General features: G+C 40.0%; 1 protein-coding gene across 2 annotated transcripts in view; it reads left to right on the forward strand.

The window, feature by feature from the left end:
* EPB41L4A (erythrocyte membrane protein band 4.1 like 4A) overlaps positions 1-22502 on the forward strand; it is a 117535-nt gene that overhangs the window by 29606 nt on the left and 65427 nt on the right. Inside the window, exon 2 of one of the 2 annotated variants that reach the window (XM_030968200.1) lies at positions 16888-16992. In XM_030968200.1, coding sequence (XP_030824060.1) covers positions 16888-16992 — 105 coding nt within the window. The remainder of the gene's footprint in view (positions 1-16887; positions 16993-22502) is intronic. The other variant, XM_030968201.1, reaches the window with a different exon arrangement.

Below are 22502 nucleotides of genomic sequence, written 5' to 3' on the forward strand. Positions count from 1 at the left end.
TTACAGACTACGTCCCATTTCCCCCCCTGTTTTTGTAGTTGTATCAATTATATACATTTATTTTAATAATTTCTGTATGACAAAGGTTTCTTACAACATCCTTGGGAGCTGAGGATATGTGCATATTTACCCCAAACTACTATTTCCACTTACTCACATTGAAATCTAATTTCAGACAAATGCAGACAAAGTGATGCAGCACTAATTAGCTCTCTTCCGTGGGCTGTGTTAAGTTGTGTGATAGGATCATTAAAGCTGGAAGGACCCTCTGGGGGTCATGTAGTTTATCTTCTTTCCAAGTTAGAGCAGGAACTTTCCCAGGTGAGTTTGAGTCTCTCTAACCATGGAAGCTCCATAAACTGTAGCTGTGGGCAGCCTGTTTCTGCACTTACTCCCTCTCTAGTGAGGGATTTCCTTTGCTGCATCTTGTAATCCCTTCATTTTCTTACTGTGCATCTGTGAGGAGAGTCTGGCTCTGTTGTTTCTTGCTGTAACTACACCCTCCCTTGAGTTCTCTGCAATGTAGATAAGTTCTTGTGGATACTTGGATGTCCTTGTGCTGCACCCCACTAGCAGCCTTTGCAGCTCTCTGCAGAACTTTATCCTGCTTTATTTTTGTGTGGGACCTGGATAAACTCACCTTTTTACAGAAAGGAGGCTTAATCAGTGTCATGTAAACCAGGCAACCAGGAGAGAGTGAGGAATAAACATGAATTTTCTCATGTCTGTCCATAAATAATATTTAAAAAGTTGTACTTCATCTCTATCTAGGTGTTGTGACTATAAATTAACAAGACTTTTGATGTGTAACTTCTGGTCCTAATCAGAACTTTCCCAGGGTGGTAGGAGAGTGAATATACCAGATTAACTGCAACTGATCCTACCTTCTTTGGGTCTGGCTTCTGAAAGCAGGGAAAAATAGGTATTATAATGGCTATAAAATGACTTAGAAGAAAATATTTGCCCTCTTCATAGTCCTAGTGGCAAAGTGTTCTGCTTGCTATTTTATGAGCATCTTTTTCTCAAGTAAGCTACTGAAATAATTGGACTCCAAAAATTGCCTTTTCCATTAAACAGAAATCTTAAACTTCCCAGTCTGTTTGTTAGGTCTTAAATTTGTGCTTATTTTGGTAAATGTTATGTATATAAGCCCTTCTGTGAAGTGCAGTTTTTCTGAATATTATCTTCCTTGTGCAGTGAATGCAGGATTAGGACACAATGAGTTGAGTGCTGTCAAAACAGCCATGTCACCAGCTGACTTGTCAAACAGTGAAGTATTTGGAGCCTACTTATGCTACTTGGTTTTGACAGTGGAGTTGCACGCCTTTTCTCCTTTGTGACAGATTTGAGAGCAAACATTTTATAGGGGAACACAGTAAGACCTACAATATTCTGCTGTTTGGTGAGCCAACAATGTCTTTCACTTTGACTTTCAACAGCTGTGCATCTAACTTAAACAACTTATTCGAGTTCTGTAACCTCAAACAGTGCAGCCCACAGGTTTGTAGCAGTTGTTTGAACACCAGGTGTTTACAGGTCTTGTGAACTGCCCTGTGAACCCAGCTGAGGCTCTTCTGCTGTATCAGCTGAAGATCCTGAAAAGTCTCCAGGCTTTGAGACTTCTTGCACACATAAAATTAATCAGATAGAGATTTAAAAATTTTTTTTTTGCCATTGTCAAATGTGTAATGCATTTATGATCTCCACAGAAAGAACTTAAATCTGGGTTTCATGGCTAGGATTATATTTTTTTTTCTTCTAATTTGAAAGAAGGAGCTGCACAATGAATGTAAAATTCAATGGTGTATATTTGAAATGTAGGCTTTTTCAGTAGGATTTTGGTAATTAACCTGTCTTAGCCGCTTGGATCTTGGTATTGCGTGATGATATTCACTAGGTTTAGGAATGGAATGCTGAAGTTTCCTTGGGCAAATCTCAGTTTTATTAGATTTTAGTGGATTTATGCGAAAAAAGTAAGAGGTAGATACATACACAAATAAGCATTTTAGTAACAGAAAGGATGCATGATGATGCTTGCGAATGTGGGGGTGAAAAAGAGAAAAAAAAATTATTCTTACTGTGGGAATAAGTACAGAGAAGACTTTCCTATCAGAACAGGAAGAACCTTAATAGTACTAAAAATACTGTGGACAAAATGAGGTCGATACGAATTTGCAAGCATCTCAGTTCTTGAATATTAACATACTTTTGCCTTCTTACGTTTAGTGCTAGGTGTAGTCTATTTTCTGTAAAAACATGCAATGAGTTAGTTCTTGCTAGTTGCTAGGGCTTTATTTGAACCAAGATTTAGACCCGTAATTATGGACTACAGTAGAGTGATATAGAGGACATATATGAAGCATTACCTCAGAGCCACAGTAATGAGAAAGTACCCTTCTCCTCTCCAAAAATTATTAGCCAAATAATTTGGCCTAAGTGGTAACTGTCCCCCTACCCAAGATGGGAACTCCAGCACTATTTGGGTTATTGCAGCTCTGAAGGGGATAACAGATGGGTTCCCCACATCTAGCAAAACAGTAATGTTATTTCTGCTTCAAACAACTCTGAATTGAGCAAAATGTGTTTCTTGGCAGCCTCCATGGACCATTCTCAATCTAGCTGTGCAAGTGGGGGTGATGGTTTCTCTTATTTCACTTGCTTTCAATTGCCTGCCCTTGATTTTCATACTGTCCTGTTTCTGTGTCAAAATGTGACATCCCCAAATCCATCAGCTGCCTTTCTTCAGGAAACATCAGCAGCATATTTCAGACTAGGATAATATTCAAATCCTCTGTTCAGCTTTGAGTTCCTCACAACAAGAAAGTCAATGAGGTGCTGGAGCATGTCCAAAGAAGGGAAACTTCTCTGGGAGCTGGGAAAGGGTTTGGAACACAAGTCTGATGAGGAGGGGTTGTTTAGTCTGGAGAAAAGGAGGCTCGGGAAAGACCTTATTGCTCTACAACCACAACCACCTGGAAGGAGAGAGCATTGCTTGCTTGTCCCATGAACGAGTGATAGAACAAGAAGAAATGGCCTCAAGTAGTGCTGGGAGTTTCATATTGGATAATAGGGAAAATTTCTTTATGGAGGGGTTGTCAAAGAGAGGATCAGGCTGCCCTGGGAAGTGGTTAAGTCATCACCCTGGAATTACCTAAAAGATGTGGACATGTGGCACTTAGGGACGTGGTTTAGTGTTATGGATTTGGCAGTGCTGGGTCAGTGGTTGGTCTCAATGATCTTAAAGGTCTTTTCCAACTTTGACTTTTCTGTGATTCTCTAATGGAGTCAGTGTCACCTTTCTTCTCAGTGTTCACAGGAGAAGTTTGTGCTCTTGCAGCAGGGAGTGACAGCTAGGTAATAGCTGAGTTTATAGAAGCTGCCAGACAACTGTAAAGGAGTGAACAGTTTGAATGTAAGGAAGTGAGAACTACTTCGCTGTGGGAGGAAGAGGGTGCATAGGACCAGGCAAACCTTCAGCATCCATCTTGAGTATTTTCCATATTTTCTTAGGTAGCCTGGATAATCTTTGGTCATCCTTCTTTCAGTGAGGGTTTATTGCCCGTTCTGTGGTTTTGCTTTTTGTTAAAATGTATATTAGAATACAGGGAAGATACTAGGGTAGTGCTCTCCACTCATCCATGAGTGACCTCAGCCCCGACTTTGGTGGCGTGTTGCATGGCAGCAGGTCCAGGCTGGGCCTTGGAAATGTCAAAGTCACTGGCATCACCCCTCCTTAATTAACTGGATGAATGCCATGTACATCACTGGCATAGTGTTCTAGTCCTCCCAGACCCAATCTAGATATAAGTTGTGTATTTTAACAGCATAACTCTGTCTGGGAGATGGCCAATTTGCAGTTAAAATCTCATATGTTTTGCATAACTGGACATACCAAATGCCCTTTATCTCTGTGCTGTGGCTGGGATAGCTGATCACTACTCCAGTACAACTCCTGCAACCTGAGGGACTTGCTCATTTCCATACTGATTGGATACTTGCCTAAAATTCCTAGCAGGTTTCTGACTGAGACGTCAGCAGGCTGTGGCAAGTCAAAATCCATTAGATTTATGAAGTTTACCTGAGAGATCTGTGCTATCCTGGTTCATTTTCATTGAACCCAGATGAGTTATACTCCCAGGAGCAGCTGTGTTAGCTGGCATCCACTCTCTCTTCAGCAGGGGGATGGGGATGTCAAGCACCTTTGGCATCTTGGTGAGAGCTGCTGGGTTTGTTACAGCTGGGAAGTTGGATGAGACTGTCCTTGGGAGCATTTGTGTTAAGCGGATATTTCATTATATATTCATATAATAGGCAAATAAATGAAGGCCTTGATCCTTAGTCATGGCTGAGGCATTGTGGTACAACCTGGTGGCTGAGGAGCAGGGCCTGGGAGAAATAGTGCTGGGATGAATCTTTAACATGGTGGATACTGGACCAACACTGGTTAAGTTTAGACTTTTATGGTGGAAAAGATTTACTGAAACCTACGTTCACTCACACAGAACTGCACCTTTCAGTAGAGACAGTGTCAATCTCTTCTCTTTTAGTGTCTGTCTTCCTTTTATTGGCTACCTGGGATGAAGTTTCAAATCACCTTGGCTGGGAAGAATCAGTATTTTGGGGGATGCCCTAAATAATAACACAACCTCCTCCACTTATAAACAAACATGGTTATTTAAAAATCATTTTACATACACGTTGTAACATGTACATAGAAAGAGATACATATTCTAATATGGTTTTGGGTGTTGTCTCATGTAGCAGTCCTGGTGTGGTTATTGTCAGCAGAGAAGTTTTGCGAGCAGGAGTTCATATCACCAGAAAAAAAAGAGGGTGCAAAAGTTAAAACCTTATATTTTACTAGAAAGGGTGCCACAATTAATTCTGGAAAATGAGAGTCACTGACTTTGCAACAGAACTTCAAGAATCATCACTTTGATATATCTCATTTAGCAGCCCATTGACAAAGGGATGAGTATGGGCATGGTTGAGGTCCACACGAAGTGGTAGACCTTAAAAATTTACAGAAATCGTGCCTCTTAACTGAAATGCCAGGGAAAGCCTAGGGACTATTACTTTATTAAGTTCTGCTGAATATGCTGCTGGTTTTACTCTAAACAAACCACATTATTTTATCCTCAAGCAATCAGATCAAAACTGAAGGTTGTGAACCTCCTGTCTTTAAGTAAAAGGTTGGGTTGGTTTTTTTTGTTTGTTTTTTTTTTTTTTTTTGTTTGTTTGTTTGTTTTTTTTTTTTTACTTTTGGATTTCAGTGTGAATAGGATTTTGTCCAAATCATCCAGTAAGCTAAATTTACTGTAAACAAAAGTAATACTGCCAAAAGTCTTGTATTCAACACAGATCAGAGATGGGTAATTTTGCCTTAGAGATTTGGACATAATCAAGTACATTTTAAGCAAGTTAAAAATGAAAAGTAGTGATATATTTGAAATGAAATGGTCTAGTCTGCAGAATATGTCATGACTTGACTCTAGTGAAAGAATTGTGTTGGGCATATGCAGTATTTAAAAAAATTCCTTTAAAACGTGGTCATTTAAGGTTCATCCAGAGCTCTGTGGCTGGGTACAGCTGTAACAGAAATGGAGATTCTCTGCTCAATACTCCTGACAATACACCAGTGGCTTGCCTGCAAGCTCGGGATTTTAAACATAAGAGTTTTTACAATCAGCCTTCAGTTTCATAGTTTATTTTGCTTTTCTTGCAGTCATCAGTTTTCTACTCTGAGTATTGGGAGGTAGCTGGGACCTGTGTGCTGTTTGGGTCCAAAGAAAGCACTGTGAGCACAGCTCCACTGTGTGCAATTTTTAGGCTAAAGGCTTAAAATCTTATTTCTAACATTAATCTAAAATTCTCTGTCTTAAAAGTCAGTAATAAATTTCACATTTACATAAATCTGAATGTGTTATTTTCACGTCACCAGTGAAAAATTTAAACAGATTTTTGTTGTCTTCTGGTAATAATCAACTCCTTTTTTTCCCCTAATGTGAAATATGTTTGTGATTTCATGTCCGTAGTCAGAAAGCTGTTTTAAAAACTGTTTTCCTTCTTGCTTGAGATGTGTACGTGGACTCATAGAGTATAGCAGATAGGAAAGGGTGGTGTGCCTTGGGCATTTAATTAACTAACCTCGTTATTCTGATAATGGAGATGCTGCAAGGATGCGTTTTTTCAGTGGAGTCACAATACTGAGACTATGAGCATTAAGGAGTTAATTGCTTACATCTCTACAACTTTTGTTAATGCACAGATGTATTTGTTGATTTTGTACTAAATGTAAAGAAAGAAGCGTCTGGTTCTGCAAAATTACATGCACCATGTTTGTGTATAGATTGTTATACTAAGTTTATCACTAATCTGCCTATCAGCTGGCAGTAAAGAAATTTATCCAGATTTGCACACGTCTTTAATCACTTTATATTCTCCTTCATACATCATCATGGAGATGTATTGTGGAGATGCTAATTAAGGTGAATGTTTTTTTTCTTTTTTCTTTTTTCATTATATATGAATATTCTTGCTAACTTACATAGTTAAGCTGCCAACATGTATAAAAATATAACTGTCATATATGTAAGTATATATCATACATACCATATATCACCATGCATAAAGTGCTCCATTTCTTGAATATTCCATATCAAAGAATAAAAATCTTCTGCAGGAATAGGTTTCAAGTCAAGGCATAGCAGTTAATTGATTTGTAGCCTCATGTTAAAAACATCTTTCCCCAACAACCTTGGTATGTTAAACATCTCTTAAAAATAAAGAGATTGTGGTCATTTTATTGATGACTATGTGAACGTGCAAATTATATTCTCTGGTTTATGCAGTTCCCATATCATATAAAGGCACTTCAAAATATACTCCCCATTTTAGGGATCCAGTGAAGACTAAGCAGTGAGTGTCCTTGCTTGAATCACTGTGATTAACATCAGGTCACTACTTGAGAGGTTTAATTGCTGAAAGGGAAAAAGAATGGAGGTCACAGGGAAAAAAAATCTTACTAAAATATGCCATAGTTTCCCTTGAAACCACACAGAATGTTTTTTGCATTACTTTTTCATAGGGAGATAGATGTGTTTTCACTACAGTTCCTTGCTGAGGAGCTTGTTCAGAGTAGTATTGACTTTTTAATGAAATCTCTGAGGAAATAGTTGTAAATTCAGAGTGAGAAGCTTGTGGGACTTTCCTGAAGAGAAGGTGCAAGGGAGAAGGTTGTTAGCTCTGCTGGAGTTGGTTGTTCTCTTTGTAGGTTTTCTACTTACCAGTTTTCAAACTCTGCAATGAATTATATTAAAAGCTTTGTTCAAATCGGTTTACCTATTTCCAAAAAGAAAGAAAACCAGGCAACTTTTGTCTGAGAAACTCTGGGAGCAAAGAGATAACAATTGCTGTCAGCATGGTCACCACGCCAGAGATGTGTTGTTCTCCTTTTATTTAAAAAATATATGCCTAAAATAAAGCCATTTAAGATGCTGGAATCACTCAGGAGAGATTTCCTCAGACTTTCTCAGTGAACTCCTGTTAGGATACCATCTCACACTAGCCCTATCAGGTCCTGGTGTTCCTGATGCTTGAGTTTGGGCACCAAAACTGAAAAACATATTCTTGCATTTGGAGCTGTCAAATGTCTCTCTGCGTTACCTGTCCCACAACATGGGAGTGTGGAGGAATTTCCTCTCTTGATTCATGTGGGGACAAGGACAAAGTCGGTGGGGAGAGTGAAGAAACAGATTGGAGGTGGGTCGGAGGGAGGATTCGGTGCAATCCGCGGGAACCGGTGAGGATGTCTGGCTGGGGAAGCAGCGGTGTCTGTGCAAGGGGGCTGAGCACGGAGGGTGCTGTTAGCGCTCCGTGGAATCAGGCAGCATGTGGGAAAGGGCAGGGAACTGGGAAGTGGTTCGGGAAAGCACACAAAACCCCCTGGGTTACACCAGGGGTAGATCTGATTAAGGAGCAGAGCTCTGGCAGGCAGGGATGAGCGATGATGCCCGGGAGGAGACAGCGATAGTCCTGTGTGAGTTGCAGGGGGAGGGGAAACAGCTGGTGGTGGCACTGCCGCATTCACACAAAAGAGTGAATTAATGGTCGGCAGGTTCTGTCGATGCTTTAAGTTATGTGTGCTGCTATTTTAACTTAACACTTGCGTTTTGTGTTTATTTATGCGCAGGAGTATCATTCTACCAAAACAAAAAAAAAAGGCTGGCTTGGATTCTGTTTTATCTGAATATACAGGGCTGGAACGTGCAGCGATTCGGGGACTGAGTGACAGCTGAATGATTCGGGAGTTGATTGACAGCTGAATGAGGCACTCTGGCTGTGAGTGTGGGTGTGAGGGGCCAGGGAGCACTGGCAGAGGGTGACAAGAGCTGGGAGCTGTGATGGATACCTCCTTTTCATCCCTCTCTGCTGCCGCGGCTCCCTGAGCGTCCTTCCTTTCCCATGCACGGGCTTTTATGTTCGGGTTTTTTTTTTTCAGTCAAGCCTGTTAAAGTTGAATGCAGACCAGCGCCAGTAAAATGGTAATATGAGCCCATGCAGTGTGTGGCACTGGATAGCATCTCTTCAGGACAGCCAGAAATTCTAGAAGAGGAAGGAGAGAATGCAGGTGTATAGAGTTCCCCATTAGTAGTCATTATGCCCTGCTAATGGGTAACTTATTCTTGTCCTGGTGCAAACGTGTTGACTGCTTTTTTCTTTTTTTTTTTTTTTTTTGTGTGTGGCATTTGTTAATGAGAATATCTGGAAAGCCATTTTTACAACAAAACTCTTGCAGTGTATCCTCCATTGCTCTAATGGGAAATATCTATTGAACAAAAAATGAAGACTTTAAAAAAAAATGTCAATCTTCAAAAATTTTTTTTAAAATATGAAATTCCAGATGTTTATTTTGAGAAATTAGGAATTAAGTTTCCAGTATAATGAATCAGTTTTCTGGGAAGCGCCATGGCAATAAAATTATCAAAGATGTACAGAAATCATATGTACATTTTTCAGGATAATATATGTATTCCTTTGCCTTCTGTCTGTCTCCACTGCAGAAGTAAGTAACTTGGTGGTGTCAGCCCAAATGAGAATTTGAACTTCATCAAATGGGAAATGACACTTTTAAATATTAAAAATCATAAAGTGTTTGGGAAAAGCTTTTTGGGATGTGAGCGGCTCTGTGGTGGGGCACGACTCCCTCAGGTTTGTGGTGGAAGAGCAAAATTCCAAGGATCTATGTGCTTTGAAAGGCTTGTTGAATGGCACGAGCTACTATTTTTGTTTTGCATTTCCCCCTCTCTTTCTTCCCCGAGTCACCTATGCCAGAGCTAGAGAGAAAAGGTGACTCTGTCCAGTCAAGAAATATACCGTCTCTTTGTCCTTTCTGTTAGTTTTGCATCTGAGAAGGTTCCACTTGACTGATAGTGAGAGAGTTCAATTAACAGAATCAGCTGATAAACAAAATCATGCTAGCGCCATTGCTTTTGAAGAAGGAAAATATAAAAACTTATTTTTAAAAAATTAACTGAGCTTGATAGAGGTTTCGAAGGTGTGAATTGACTTGAAGATAAAGATTTCAGTCTCTATGTTCTATATGTTGTAGCCCTTACTCTTGAACATGGGGATTTAGAAAGAAAGGGTTAAAAAATAAATAGAGAATCTACCTGGGAATTGCCATCATAAGTTGCTGACTTCATGACCAGAACACTGATGAGATTTTGAGAAATGGAGACTAAAGGAGGGGGAAGAAAAAAGGGGGATGACACAGGTAAAAGTCAGAGAGCAGCAGAAATAATTATCTTAAGAAAAGAAGGAGCAACTTGAAGGCAAAGATGTTAATGAGGCTGAGAGTAAGTGGTAAGCAGGGCGCCAAATTTGGGCTTTGCTGAGGGACAGAGAGCATGAGAAGGTGGTTTGTTTTTTGCTCAGTCTAGTGGAGCTCTGTACAAACAAGCTTCTGCAGGTATGCTCAGCTCTGACAGTACAGCTATTCATTCTGAATGAAAAAATGGCAAAATAAAGGATTGGCAAGATGTTCACTGACCTTTTCTCCTCCCCATTCTTCTTGCTCCTAAAAGCTTCCCAAAGAATCTAACACAGAAAACCTTCTAACCATTTTGCCAGCTAATAGTTTGAGCCAACTTCTTATAATGAGAATATAACTTCATTACTTCTTTAACAGCTGAAACGATAGTAAAATCCCTGAGCAGTTTGATAGAGTGAGTGTCTAGTCTTTAATTTCTAACATTCTCTTTCTGAAAGCCTTTTAGAGTTCAACTCTTTACTGACACTCTCCCTTGTCAGTCTTGCACTTAAAGCAGTTAAGCAAAGCAAGTGACATATTTAAATTTTAAGTCCCTGCGCTCTAAAACTGCTATGCATAATCAGTTTAGTATGCTCCATGAAAATGCATGCAACACCTAATTTAAAAGAGGTGTTTAAGTGGATGACCATAGGAAAAGATAGGGTGTTAAAACTGAGGCTTTAGTACCTCAAGTGCTTCCTTTGGCACAAAGGCAGCAATCACAGAATTACAAATAGGAGGAATAGAACCAAATATACCAGGACTAGATGACTTATACAAAAAAGATTATACCTATGTATTTATTTCTCAATTGATATTTTGTATGTAACTTGACAAAACTAGCATGAATTGTAATAAAACATAACAAATAAACGAAGAAAAATAAATAAGACAAAATAACTAAAAAGAGGACAAAATAGAAACCAAGAATGCCAAAATAAGCAGCAGCAAAAAATAGACTTTTAAAATGGCAAGAAATTTATATGAGAAAGGTTTCAAGAAAGATTTCAATGATTGCAAAAAGAATTGCAGAAACTGTGTCATGAAAATCACCTAGAAAACAGGATGCTGATTTTATTTAGAATGAATCTGCCAAAAGTAAGTACAGCATCCTTTCTCTGCCAGGATAACTCTTCCATCAAGAGCTCTACCATGGAGCTGCTCACCTCACAGAGTAAAGGGCTGTCTCCTGACCAAAAGGTACACCAAGTCACACAGCTGTGAGTGAAGAGTAGTTTCAAAAAGTAGAAAAACAGTAGCAATCTACATCTTCACTATTCCCAATGAGCGGCTGTATTCTGTATTTTAAAATTTCATTATTACATTATTCATAATTCCTTTCTTAGGTGTAGATTTATTCAAAGTACATTAGGATGATGGAAATGTTCATTGGTATTCAGTTCTTCAGAAAAGCTCTTTTCTGTGAAAACTTGGAATGCATTATTGTTGGTAGCTTAACTCATCTGTCATACAGTGAATGTAGATGCTAATGAGCTGGATAATGTTAATATCAGGGGATAGATTAGGAGATAGATTTTAACAGAAAATTTATATGGCTAGGATTCCTCTAAACAGAACCACTTGCTGCCATTTTGTAAAATATCATTCGTTGCAGAGAAGAGATCAGTTTTAAAGCACTAGCATGTAATTATGTTTCCAAAATTTATTTGTCTTCCCATTACTTATTTGCTTGCTCTACTTGTCCTTTGTTTTCTTCACTGGGCTTTGATTCCTGCTTAGAGCATTCCTTTTAATGTATGTGCATGTCCAAATTGCATTGCTATACCATGTAAGCATAAATATACTTGCTTAAATCTTCTCCCCAGAAAGGACCCCACTGAACTGAAGTAATTTCCCAATATTTTTCCCCAATTTCCCATAATTTCCCAACATTCCCAAAAAGCCAAACATTTTTAAAGCATAATTTCTTCAACTTATTTTCTTCTGTGTTTAGGAATCAAGTAAATTAGTTTACATCTATCTGTGAGAGTGCCTCAAAGTGCACTCCAGCCAGTAGTTACAAGGGGAGACGTTTAGCTGTCTGGAGCTCATGCTTCTAGGAATGTATCCCTCTCTCAAGGAGGTTGCCCCTGAGCAGATGAATTTGTGACAGACACAGTAATTGCAAAACCAGAAAAATATGGTTCATCTTCAGACATTTTTTCTGGAATAGCATTTTCTGACTGAAATGCAATGGATTGACCACTAGTGAAAGCTAAACAGATTTACAGGTATCTTAATGTACAGTGCTTAGAGTTCTGTGTCATCTCTTACATCCAGGCAGGTCAGACACTGTGTCAAGTTCTTGGGAACAGTGATAGGGAAGTCGGCCTGTGCCCGTAAATCCAAGGAGTTCTCACACAAAAACCTCTGAAAACATGTTGGCATGTCTGCTGCTAGTGACATACAAGCAGAGAGGAAGGGATGGATTAGTACATTTTGGATGGTTCGTTTTAATGGTGTATACCTACGGCAGCTTGTAATGTTTCATTTGTGTTTGTTAAATTCTCAGTTCCTCAAAGTATTTGCTTCTGTTATATGATTGTGCTGGGGAATGCCTTGCATGTATAAAATAACACTAATGTAAATTCTTCTCTGTTTGGACATGCATTCTGGAAATTAAGGTTAAGCTGTTTCGTCTGGGTGAATATTTGTAAATGTTTAGCATTTTTAATTTAAAGACTTTTCTGTGCTTGAACATGTGGTATGCAAATTGAGGCCTGGGTGGCACACTGCCTTGGGGAAAAGGGGTCCTTATTCTTCATTATTAAAAACCAAGAACTTTGGTTTCAGAGCTTCATGCCTTGCTGCTTTTGTCAGGGGCAGGTGATGAAAAATTGCAGGGTGTCTGGTCTTCTCTGAGCTTGAGGTAAGGAGGAAGAATAGGCCAAAAAGAAGAGTAAGAAAATGCTGTTTCGAGACACCTATTTCTGCTCTGTGTCTGCTCGCTCTCATGTATGGTTGTGTGCTGCCTTTGTGCATAATTTTAATCTCTCCATAGTAACCTTTACCTAGGGCAAATACTGCAATTTGGTCTCCAAGCATGCTGCATCAGGGGAGACTCTCTGATGGGCATCTCAAAAAGCAAAGGTTATGTTCAACCTAAGTTCTAAGCCCTTTTTCTGAGCAAAGGCTCATGAGTTCTGCATCCTCCTTAGCTTTTTTTGGGGGGTTGTAAGAGGTAGAGTGTGTGGATTGAATTATTTTCAGGAGAAAAGCCCCATGATGTCTGCTTGATCTAGAAGAGACAATAACAAGAGGCTTCACTACCTATAGCTCTTTTCCTTCAATAGAGGGACTAGTATCCTACTGGGGCAGAGATTTTATCTTTAAATTCAGTTAATTCCAGTAATAGTTCTGATGTGGCCACCACTGCTCTGTACAACACAAGAGAGAAAATTAAAAACTACCCAACAAGAAAAACCTCGCTGGAGCTAAAAGGCAGTGAGCTGTGTGAAAGATAAGAATTTCTGGTGTCTAAATATAGAGTAATATGAATATGTTAAAACACAGAACTCTATATACAGCTTTTAAAAGAATAATTTCAATTTGGTTAAGAAAACTACAGTTAAATCAGCCTTCTCCTGAATGTTCTGGCTGTCATTTTCTTTAGCCAGTATAAACCTGCCTTTCTGGTTTATGAAGCCACAGTGCTAACATGTAAAGCAAGATGTTATGACTCATTGAAACAATTCTTTGTTCTCTCTTGAAAGCATTGCTGATGGTATTTTCAAGTGTACTTGGGTTTACCCCTAAGAATGCAAACCCTTTGCAAGTCTGAGCTTAATGCAAGGCAGATTATATAATTTTTGCAGTGCCATATGATGTGAATGTAATCCTGTTAATGTCTTTGATAGTTTTGGTTTCCAGCTTTGCTGCTGAATTTTGCTGTAATTTTATCAGGGGAAATAAGATGGCTTCTCTTAGTTTGCAAAACTTTGAGCAAATGCGGTAAAAATGTGTTTCAGGACTGAGGCGTAGTTACTAAGAGATTCATCAGCAAAACTTCTTTCTTGATTCAACTTGAAGATGCAAACTACCTGTGTGAAACCCTGAAATCATGAAGCTAAAACTGAGAACTTCAACTGAAAATGAGTCTGCAGTGATTTCACCAAGGGTCAGTGTTTTACATGGACCATGCTCCCCAGTGCTGGGAAAATACAAGGTTAAGGAAAGTGAGGTTTAAGGGTGTGAGGATAGGTCCTGGCTCACATCCTGGCTGTTCCCTTGCAAAGCACTTCTTGTGTTCAGCAGGCTGTGCTGAAAGATGTGAAAGGGATTGGCAGAGAGGGCTGTGGAGACTACAACATGCAGTCTGTTTTTGCTGTGAGTAACCAAAGCACTGAGCACCTTGCTGCTGTAGAGGTGGAGAGCCCCCAGCCACTGCAAGCTGGATAGGTTTGCTCAGCCTTTCCTCACAGCCAGACCACCTCTCTCTGCAGGATCTGCAATTATTGGAGTGTTAACTGAGCTGCGTCAGAAGAGAATAAATTAACAGGCTTTTATGTTTTCTATCTGCTTAGTAGTATAAGTAAAAAGCAGTTTAAAAGCCTTTTATCTTTGAAAGGAATGAAAGGAGGCTTTAGTTTTAACCAAACCAGATGTGATATATGCATCTTTCTTGGGGATAACACACTAGATTTAGGGTCCATAGGAGGAAAGCTGTCCCAAAAACTGCTTGAGCAGTCCTCAGCTGAATGAAGCAGAAGATTCTGCTTCAGCCAAGAAGGGTAGTTGCATTCTAAACTGGTGCAGAGTCATGTAAGTTGAACTCCTGTAAAACTTAAGCTTCTTTGATTACTCCCAGGATTGTGTACTATTATTGTGAGTAAAATAATACTTACATTATTGAAATGGACAGCTCCATCTTGGTGGCTCAATCACTGTTTCTCAGTGCTGTTAATGAAACCAAATGACACTGTGAATTATGGTACTGGTCAGACAAGGAGTGGAAAACTCATTGAAAGAAAACAGATTTGAACTTCACACAGTCACAGAAGCTGAGCAAGGCTTGGGTGGGCCCCACTCGATGTGTCCTGCGAGCCATGGTGCAGGCGCCCCTTTTTATACCTTCTGCAAGGGTTTACTGACCTCACTGTGTTTAACTGTGTCAAAAACCATCAACTCTGAGTGGCTGATGCTGGAGATCCTTTAGTCTAAAATGTTCTCTGCGTGTTTAGTGCACAGCTGGAAGTGTTGCCATCATTTGTCTGCATGGGTCATTTGGAGTCAGGGCTGCTTGCTTATTTTGAACTTTTCTTGCGTCTGTTTCTAAAGATGCGTGTCCAGCCCTAGGTTCCCAAGACATTGCTGTACTGTTTAAATGATGATGGAAATAGTTAACAATGCTGAAGTAGTTTACCTTATATGACACAGAATCATAGAACATGCCAACTGGAAGGGGTCCACTAGGATCATCAAGTCCAATACATGAATGATAAGATAGCAATGTCCTTTTTAGTGGGATATCTCCTCTGCTTCTTTTGAATGACAACTAATTAAAAAATAAAATGAGCAAGGACAATTACTACGTCAGTCTTAAATCTCTGCTGTCTAGTAATGAAACCTGTATTTTTAGTATTTTTAAGGTGTGTTTTGTTTTGTTTCAACTTTTTTTCTGCAGTGCTCCTGATAGTCACTCTACAGCTTGTCTTGCCTTGTTCTCATAACCTGACTTCAGCATCTTGTTGATGAAACTGATGATAAAATCACTGTATTGCTCTGCTTTATCCAACTTAATAAATTGAGATGTAGTGAATTTCTGCTTACCTTAATCATGTTTCCCCCAGATTGCCCTCTGTTTTGTGGCTGATCATTAAGGCTCACTGTACACACTGAGGGAATATGTAATTGCAGTTGCCTGATGTAAACAACCAGTCTGATGGATTCAGACAAAGAGAACCTTTCAAGTACATCTCCTAATTTAAGCAAATGTATAGTAAATCTGGTGAATAGCATGGATATGCTATTTCCAGCCTACCAGAGATGTTTACCTTGTCATGGATTGCTTAGTGTGTGAGGGGCCACCTGAAATTTTTGTATTATCCCTGCTCGTGGGATTAGATATGAATCCTGACCAAATGCACCTGCTGAAAAAAAACCCCAGACCTTCAGTGTTGTGATATGATTGATACTTCACCAGCAGAACTAAATTAAATAATTTTTAAATCAGTATTATTTGCCATTTTAATTTTGAAATGATCTGTTCATAGGTTAGAAAGTGAAACTGCGCAAACAATATCTCACAGCTTTCCACTTCCTGTTTCTTTTCTCTGTGGTGATTTTACTACAGTCTAGTAGTTTATAAAATATGAAGCAGCTAAGCAAAACCTAATTATGAGTTATGTCCATATTTTCTTGTGGAATTTAAGACTGTAATCATCAAAGGCTCTAATTGATTCCGAGAGGGGATCATTCTGTGTAATTATTCTCCATCTTCCTCATCTGTTTGTTGTTGGTTGCCAGGCGAACCAACAAATACAAGGCATTCAGGTGGAAGTGAGCTTTTTACGGAGCATATTGTCCCCGACATTGTTTGCAAATACTGTCGTAGACACTTAATGAAGTGCTATTCAAGAAAACAGTGGGATTATTTCAATTCAGGGTGTTGGACTGTTCTCCCTTCTACTATCAAAAATATTTTACAAGAAAACAAATAAAAGTAACCTTCTTTGCAAAGATTAGTTACAGAGAAGTTAATGATGTATAATTTAGGTCTTAAGGGCAGTTTTGCCTCCTGTTCTCCATTGTCAGAATTTGAGTGACAGGTCTGCCCTGGAAGGGTGAGTGGGATTTGAAAAATGCTATGTTCACTAGAACCGTGGGGTTTTTGTTTGTTTGTTTGTTTTTCTTTTGGTATTGTGTAACTACTACCTTGCCTAATAGTATGTTACAGAATTATTTTTCAAACATGCAAAATATTTTCATCTGTACTGCTGAAATTTTTGTTAAAGGCACTGGGAACTGCCTCATTTTTTTTTCGTAGACAAAGCTAATTGAATGCATGAATGCCACTGCACATAGCTGACAAAGGCAGAGCATCTTTGTGAATAGGCTGTGTAAATTCTTTCCCACAGAAGTCAACGAAAGGGTCGGTTGTCCTGGGCTACGTATTTCGTCACTTAAACCTGGTGGAAATAGATTACTTTGGGCTGCGCTACTGTGACCGAAGTCATCAAACGGTGAGTGAGAGACACAGCAGACTGGATTTGCCATGCATAAAATTTGCCCTGTTGTGCTGGTTGCCTGTAAAGCATTAGGTTGTCATACTTCCCCTAACTTTCACTGTTTCCTGGCTCAGGCTTCCAGTAATAATTTATTTTTTTAATTTCCAATAAAGTCTTGGAATAGCCATTAACATCTTAGATAGGAATGGAATCAAATGCTGAATGTTGTTGCAAAACTAAATTAAGAAAGTACAAATTGTAAAAATTATTATATGAACGCAGGATTGATATTTTTACCTCGTTAATTCTGTGCCCTGAAGCCAGTGTCTGGTGCTCTGTGCTGCTCAGCCTCACTTGGCCCTGCAGTGCCTGGGAAGGAGCATCCCTGAGTGCATCACAGCCTGCTTCACTCGCTGCAACACTGGCCAAACACCTGTTTCAGGCTGTGTTGGGCAATGCCATTTTCACTCTGCCTGAACCACCTCTGTGTCCCTGAGACCATGTTCTCTAGAGCCTCCTTGGCAGGGACTCACCCCACATCTGGGGCTTTTTCCACTGGGACGTTACCACGTTACCATCCTAAACAGACAAGGAGATGTTTCAGCCAGGCTGAGATGTTTCAGCCAAAGCAGGCAGTTTTTTGGAGCAGTGCTGTCTGCCCCACCAAAGGCTTGTGTAGGATTGCTGCAGGCGGAGCTGAGGAGCAGGAGGTGCTCAGCAAGAGGAACCAGTGCTGTATTCACAGGATGGTCTTCATTCTACCTTAAAATTATGAAGGGAATAGTGCCTGGCCTGTGGTTAAGTTAAGTCAAGTCATTACAGTTTTGAAACCAGTGTTTTGTGATGTTAGCACTGCACAAGAACTTGTTTCGCCTGTATATAGTAATAACTTATTGAATTGGCTAAATATTTGCTGATTTCTTCTGTTAACCAGAAGCTGATCATGAGAAGACTGAATTTAGAACAGTATTAAGCAGATTGCTGATTGCTACTGAGAGCTACAGACTGCCCCACTCCCTGTGTTTTAACTTCTGTGCCATAGTCCAGAAATATATGAATTCAGTTCCTTGATGAGCTTCTAATCATTTTATTCCATGAAGATGAAAGACAGATGCAGCTGTGAATTAAAGGTAGACTGTTAAAAATGGTGGTTTTGATTTTCTGAGGAATTTGAGGTGTGAATGAAGAGCAGGTAGGTATTTTTTGCTCTCAGAAGTGTTTTCCTTTTAGCTGTGGTTGCAAATAAAATGGAAATGGCTGTTCCTGGGAATATTTCCAGAAGCATACACAGGGTATATTTAGTGGTGTATATGAAAATATGAGTATAAAAATGGATTGCACCTCTGTTATGGAAGGGACACACAAAAGCACGTTTTAGGGCACATCCTTTTGTTCTACTCTTTCTCTCATGTGGTGCTGCAGTGGTGCAAATTTAATGTTAGCTTTGGGCTTTATCCTCTGGCCAGCCCAGTGTCAGGAAGCCACTGTGATTCTTGATTTTCCCATGGATTAGGAAGGTGTTTATCCCACTTCTGTCATTCGCCTGGTCTTGCACAAACACTGGCCTTATCATGTGGATACAGGACCTCAGCTGTGTGCAAGGCTACGGAGTGCTCCTGCCCAGCCGTGGAGATGCTGCCACAGGGACTGCCAAGTGTGTGCTGCTGCCTTTGCCTTGGGCTGTTCTCTAACAAACCATTGTGAAAAGGCCTGTTCGTGTTGTTTGTCTGTGTAAGGATAACAAAAAACTGATGCTCCTTCATCTGAAAAGTTCATAAATGAGCCAAACAGTGCTACTGTGTGTAGTTTTATGTGTTTTATGATGTGTGGTTTTATGCTGCTAGCTTGCTATTTTTATTAAACTCCTGTAAGCTCTTAAGAATGGGCAGGATAATGGAAAGTTTTCACACAACAAAAAACACCTTGTGCTTTAGCTGTAAACATATATTTAGTTGCATGCTGACTGTGGCTAAAACTCTCTGGGCTGTTGTGGGAATTAGTTCAGTAATGGCTGGCAAGAAGCCTAGATCTGCATTTTGGATTGGATATTTTTTGGATTGACCACAGTAGATTTCCTAAGGGAAGAGGAAAAAAGTTACCTTGCTAATTAGCTTTAAAACTATGGTCCTGAGTTAGTCTCAGAGGGAGAAAAGTGTTTGGGGATTGGGCTACCTATTAATACATTGCTTATGGTGGGGAAAGTTTTATTATTTGTACTGTCAGGTTTTTTTGTCACACTATAGATTTAACTGAATGACGAACAAAGCAGCGTTGACAAAACGATGTATTTTAAAGAACACAAATCAGTCACAAAAGAAACATTTTTCTTGTTAAGGGTTTGAAAGGGATTGTTTGGTTATTTTCCCCATTACTCTTGCATGCCTCAGCATTTCCAGGTGGTCTTTTAAGCGCTGTGTTGGTGAGCTACCTCTTATGTGGGTGGTATCATAATTATTTTAGTATACTACCAGTAGGGCTTTAATGAGTGAACAAGGTTTCACTGTGCTACGTAGTGTATACAAATGTGTAGCATTAAAATGGTCTCTTCCTGAACACCAGCAAACTAATTAGCCTGTGAGAACAGCTGGATGCAGCAGATTGACAGAACTGGGTGGCCCTGGCAGGGGCACGAACAGTAGGGTGAAGCACAAATTGGATGACCCTGTCTCCAGGGTAGTAATTTGGTCATATTGCACAAATTTCACTTTACTGACGTTCCAGGTTTTGCCAAACTCTCCACAGTAAAAGGACAGTATTCAAATGGAAAAATCAAGCTCTGGAAGATTACAAGTTGATGTCAGAATAGTGTTACCTATGTCTACTTAGTGCTCTGAACAAGACAGGTCTCCAAAGGAACAACAAAATATATCTTCTAATAATCGGTTAAAATACAACATTTAATAATGAGTTAAAAAATCCATGATATAAAACTACACTCCAGTGAACAGATGGGTTCAGCTAATGCTGTGTTGTCAGTAGTGTTTCCTAATAGTGCCTCTGTTGACAAACTACATGGTGCTTCCTCTCATGTGGTATTTCAGTACCTTTCTTTGTGCTGCAAGTTCTTTGAAAAAAGACCAATTTTCTTTGAGTGCCACAGGATCCCTAACTGTGCTCCGTCATCTAACCTTCATCTGAGCCTTTTGCATTACTGCAGAGAGTGCTGGCTCCCAAATTAGTGTGAGTTGACACCAGATACTGTCCTCATGGTTCTCAGTGTGGATATGGCTCTCAGCTGGGTCTTCCCGGACAGGGCATTTGTGTCTTCTGCCTCATCTCCCAGGACTTTGTGCCCCATCTGTTATTTCTAGGTGAGACACAATCACCAGAATATGTGTAGCAGAGGCTGAGGGTGGCTGAGGAAACTCTGTCCAGAATCACAGAATCGTTAGGTTGGAAGGGACCTCTGGAGATCATCCAGTCTAACCCCAGAGTCACCTGGAGCAGGTGACACAGGAGCACACCCAGGTGGCTTTAGGATGTCTCCAGAGGGGGAGACTCCACACTCTCCCTGGGCAGCTCTTCCAGCGCTCTGCTACCCTCAATGGAAGTTCTTCCTCGTGTTGAGGTGTAAATTCCTTGTTTTAGTTTATGCCCATTGCTCCTCGTCCTGTCACTTTGCACTATTAAAAAGAGTCTGGTACCGTCCTCCTGCCACCTACCTTGGAGATACTTGCATTAGTGAGATCTCTTCTCCAGACTAAATAGGCCCAGATCCCACCTCTCCTCATAAAAGACATGCTCCAAAGCCCTCACCATCTCTGCGACCCTTCGCTGGACCCCATCCTTTAGCTCCTTGTGTCTCTTGCACTAGGGAGCCCAGAACTGGACAGTTTTCCAGATGTGCCTCACTGGGACTGAGGAGAGGGGCAGGATCACCTCCCTTGACTCGCTGGCCACACTCTTCCCACTACAGTCTCTCATTGCTGTAGTATTTGGGGAAAACAGTGTCCCAGGGGTGTGCTTCTCCAGGGGCTGGGCAAACTGGTGCTGGGAGGGCTGTCCTGCCTCTCTCACTGCTGCTGCCTGCTCTGCTGCAGCTCCCAGGTGCTGCTCTCCACCCAGTGCCTTTGCTACTGCCTCTGTGGCTTTGCCGGGGTGTGTAGGATAGCCAAGCTGCTCTGGAAGAGGCCAGTGTTTTATTGAGGTACACAAAAGGCAGAGATTGCAGTATTAACACGTGATATATGTCAGGAAAAGCTGAGCAGAATTTGATGAGGGAAGGGGTCCTCCTGAAGCCCAAAGGTGTTCCCTTTTGTGAAATGCCAAAAGAATCATGCTATATCCAAAAAATAGTGCAGCCGTAAGAATATTTACAACAGTAAATATTTTTTTTTTTTGACCTGATAGTGCTAATCTGAGCTATTATAATCAGAATGTACCACATACTGATGCCTTTCTAGGGCTCTAAGAGGAGAAATACAAATACAGGAGGACAAATCATGATATTCATGCATATTGCACCATGCCCCCACCCTGCAATGTAGGTGTATTTTTCTCCCCTGCTCGGAGGAATCTCTCTTTGAGCACACAACCCTGAGAGCACAGCAGTAGGAGGTAACCCATGGCAATACAGGGAATTAATGTCATACAATGTAGAGCATATTTTGTCTTCAAGATCTTAGAAAAAAAGTCAAATTGTACCGAGCTAGTGTTTTGTTGAATGGAATTTTTTAAAATAGAATTTTACACTCATCCCCAGGCACGATATACTAAATTATCTAGTAGGAAAGAGAATTGTTTGTGTGTGTTAAATTAGATGTCATAACCAGTGGAAAGAAAATGGAGACTGATAATGTTGAGTAGAAACAAGAAATTTTAGAAGAATGTTATTGGATTGAAACAACAGACACAAAGCTGATGGTCAGGTGAGTTACAGATAGTAAGAATAAAATTTTAGAGTGCAGCAGGATCAGTTCACTGATGATATCATAATAACTATAATCTATATAACTTCAGATTCTAAAAACAAAGATAGTAGCATTAAATACACATTTATATGCAAGAATTTCTGTAAAAGTTTTACATTTCTTATATAATAGGGACATCCTGAACTCAGGTGATTGAGGTTCTTGGCGCTGGATATTTGCAGGAAAAATATGATACAGCAATTCCTCTTCTTAGTGTTGTCTTAGGCTGTGGGAAGTCTCGATAATTTCAGATTATAATTGAAAAATTACACATTTTCTCTCCAAAACTGTCTTTATTCCTGCTGTAAATGTGATCAAAAGCTAACACCTTGATTGTGAGAATCTAATTAAGACAGTCCAACATTTAGTTTGAATTTGGTAGATCTTTCTGCACCAGACACTTCATTGATTGATACTACAGCAAACATTTCTACCTAGTTAATATTTTGTTTCAAGTAGGTTCATGGAATTTGACCCAAGTTTAACCCTATGCAGGTACATAAAATTAAGATTCCAGATTTGTGGTAAAGTTCTTGCAGGCACTTAAAAGGGCTAATTATGGAATACTGCATGGAGCTTGGGTGCATGCTGCTTACATACCTGGCTTGTATGGGA

Source organism: Camarhynchus parvulus, chromosome Z (assembly GCF_901933205.1).
Source record: "Camarhynchus parvulus chromosome Z, STF_HiC, whole genome shotgun sequence".
In the NCBI taxonomy this organism is placed as follows: Eukaryota; Metazoa; Chordata; class Aves; order Passeriformes; family Thraupidae; genus Camarhynchus; species Camarhynchus parvulus.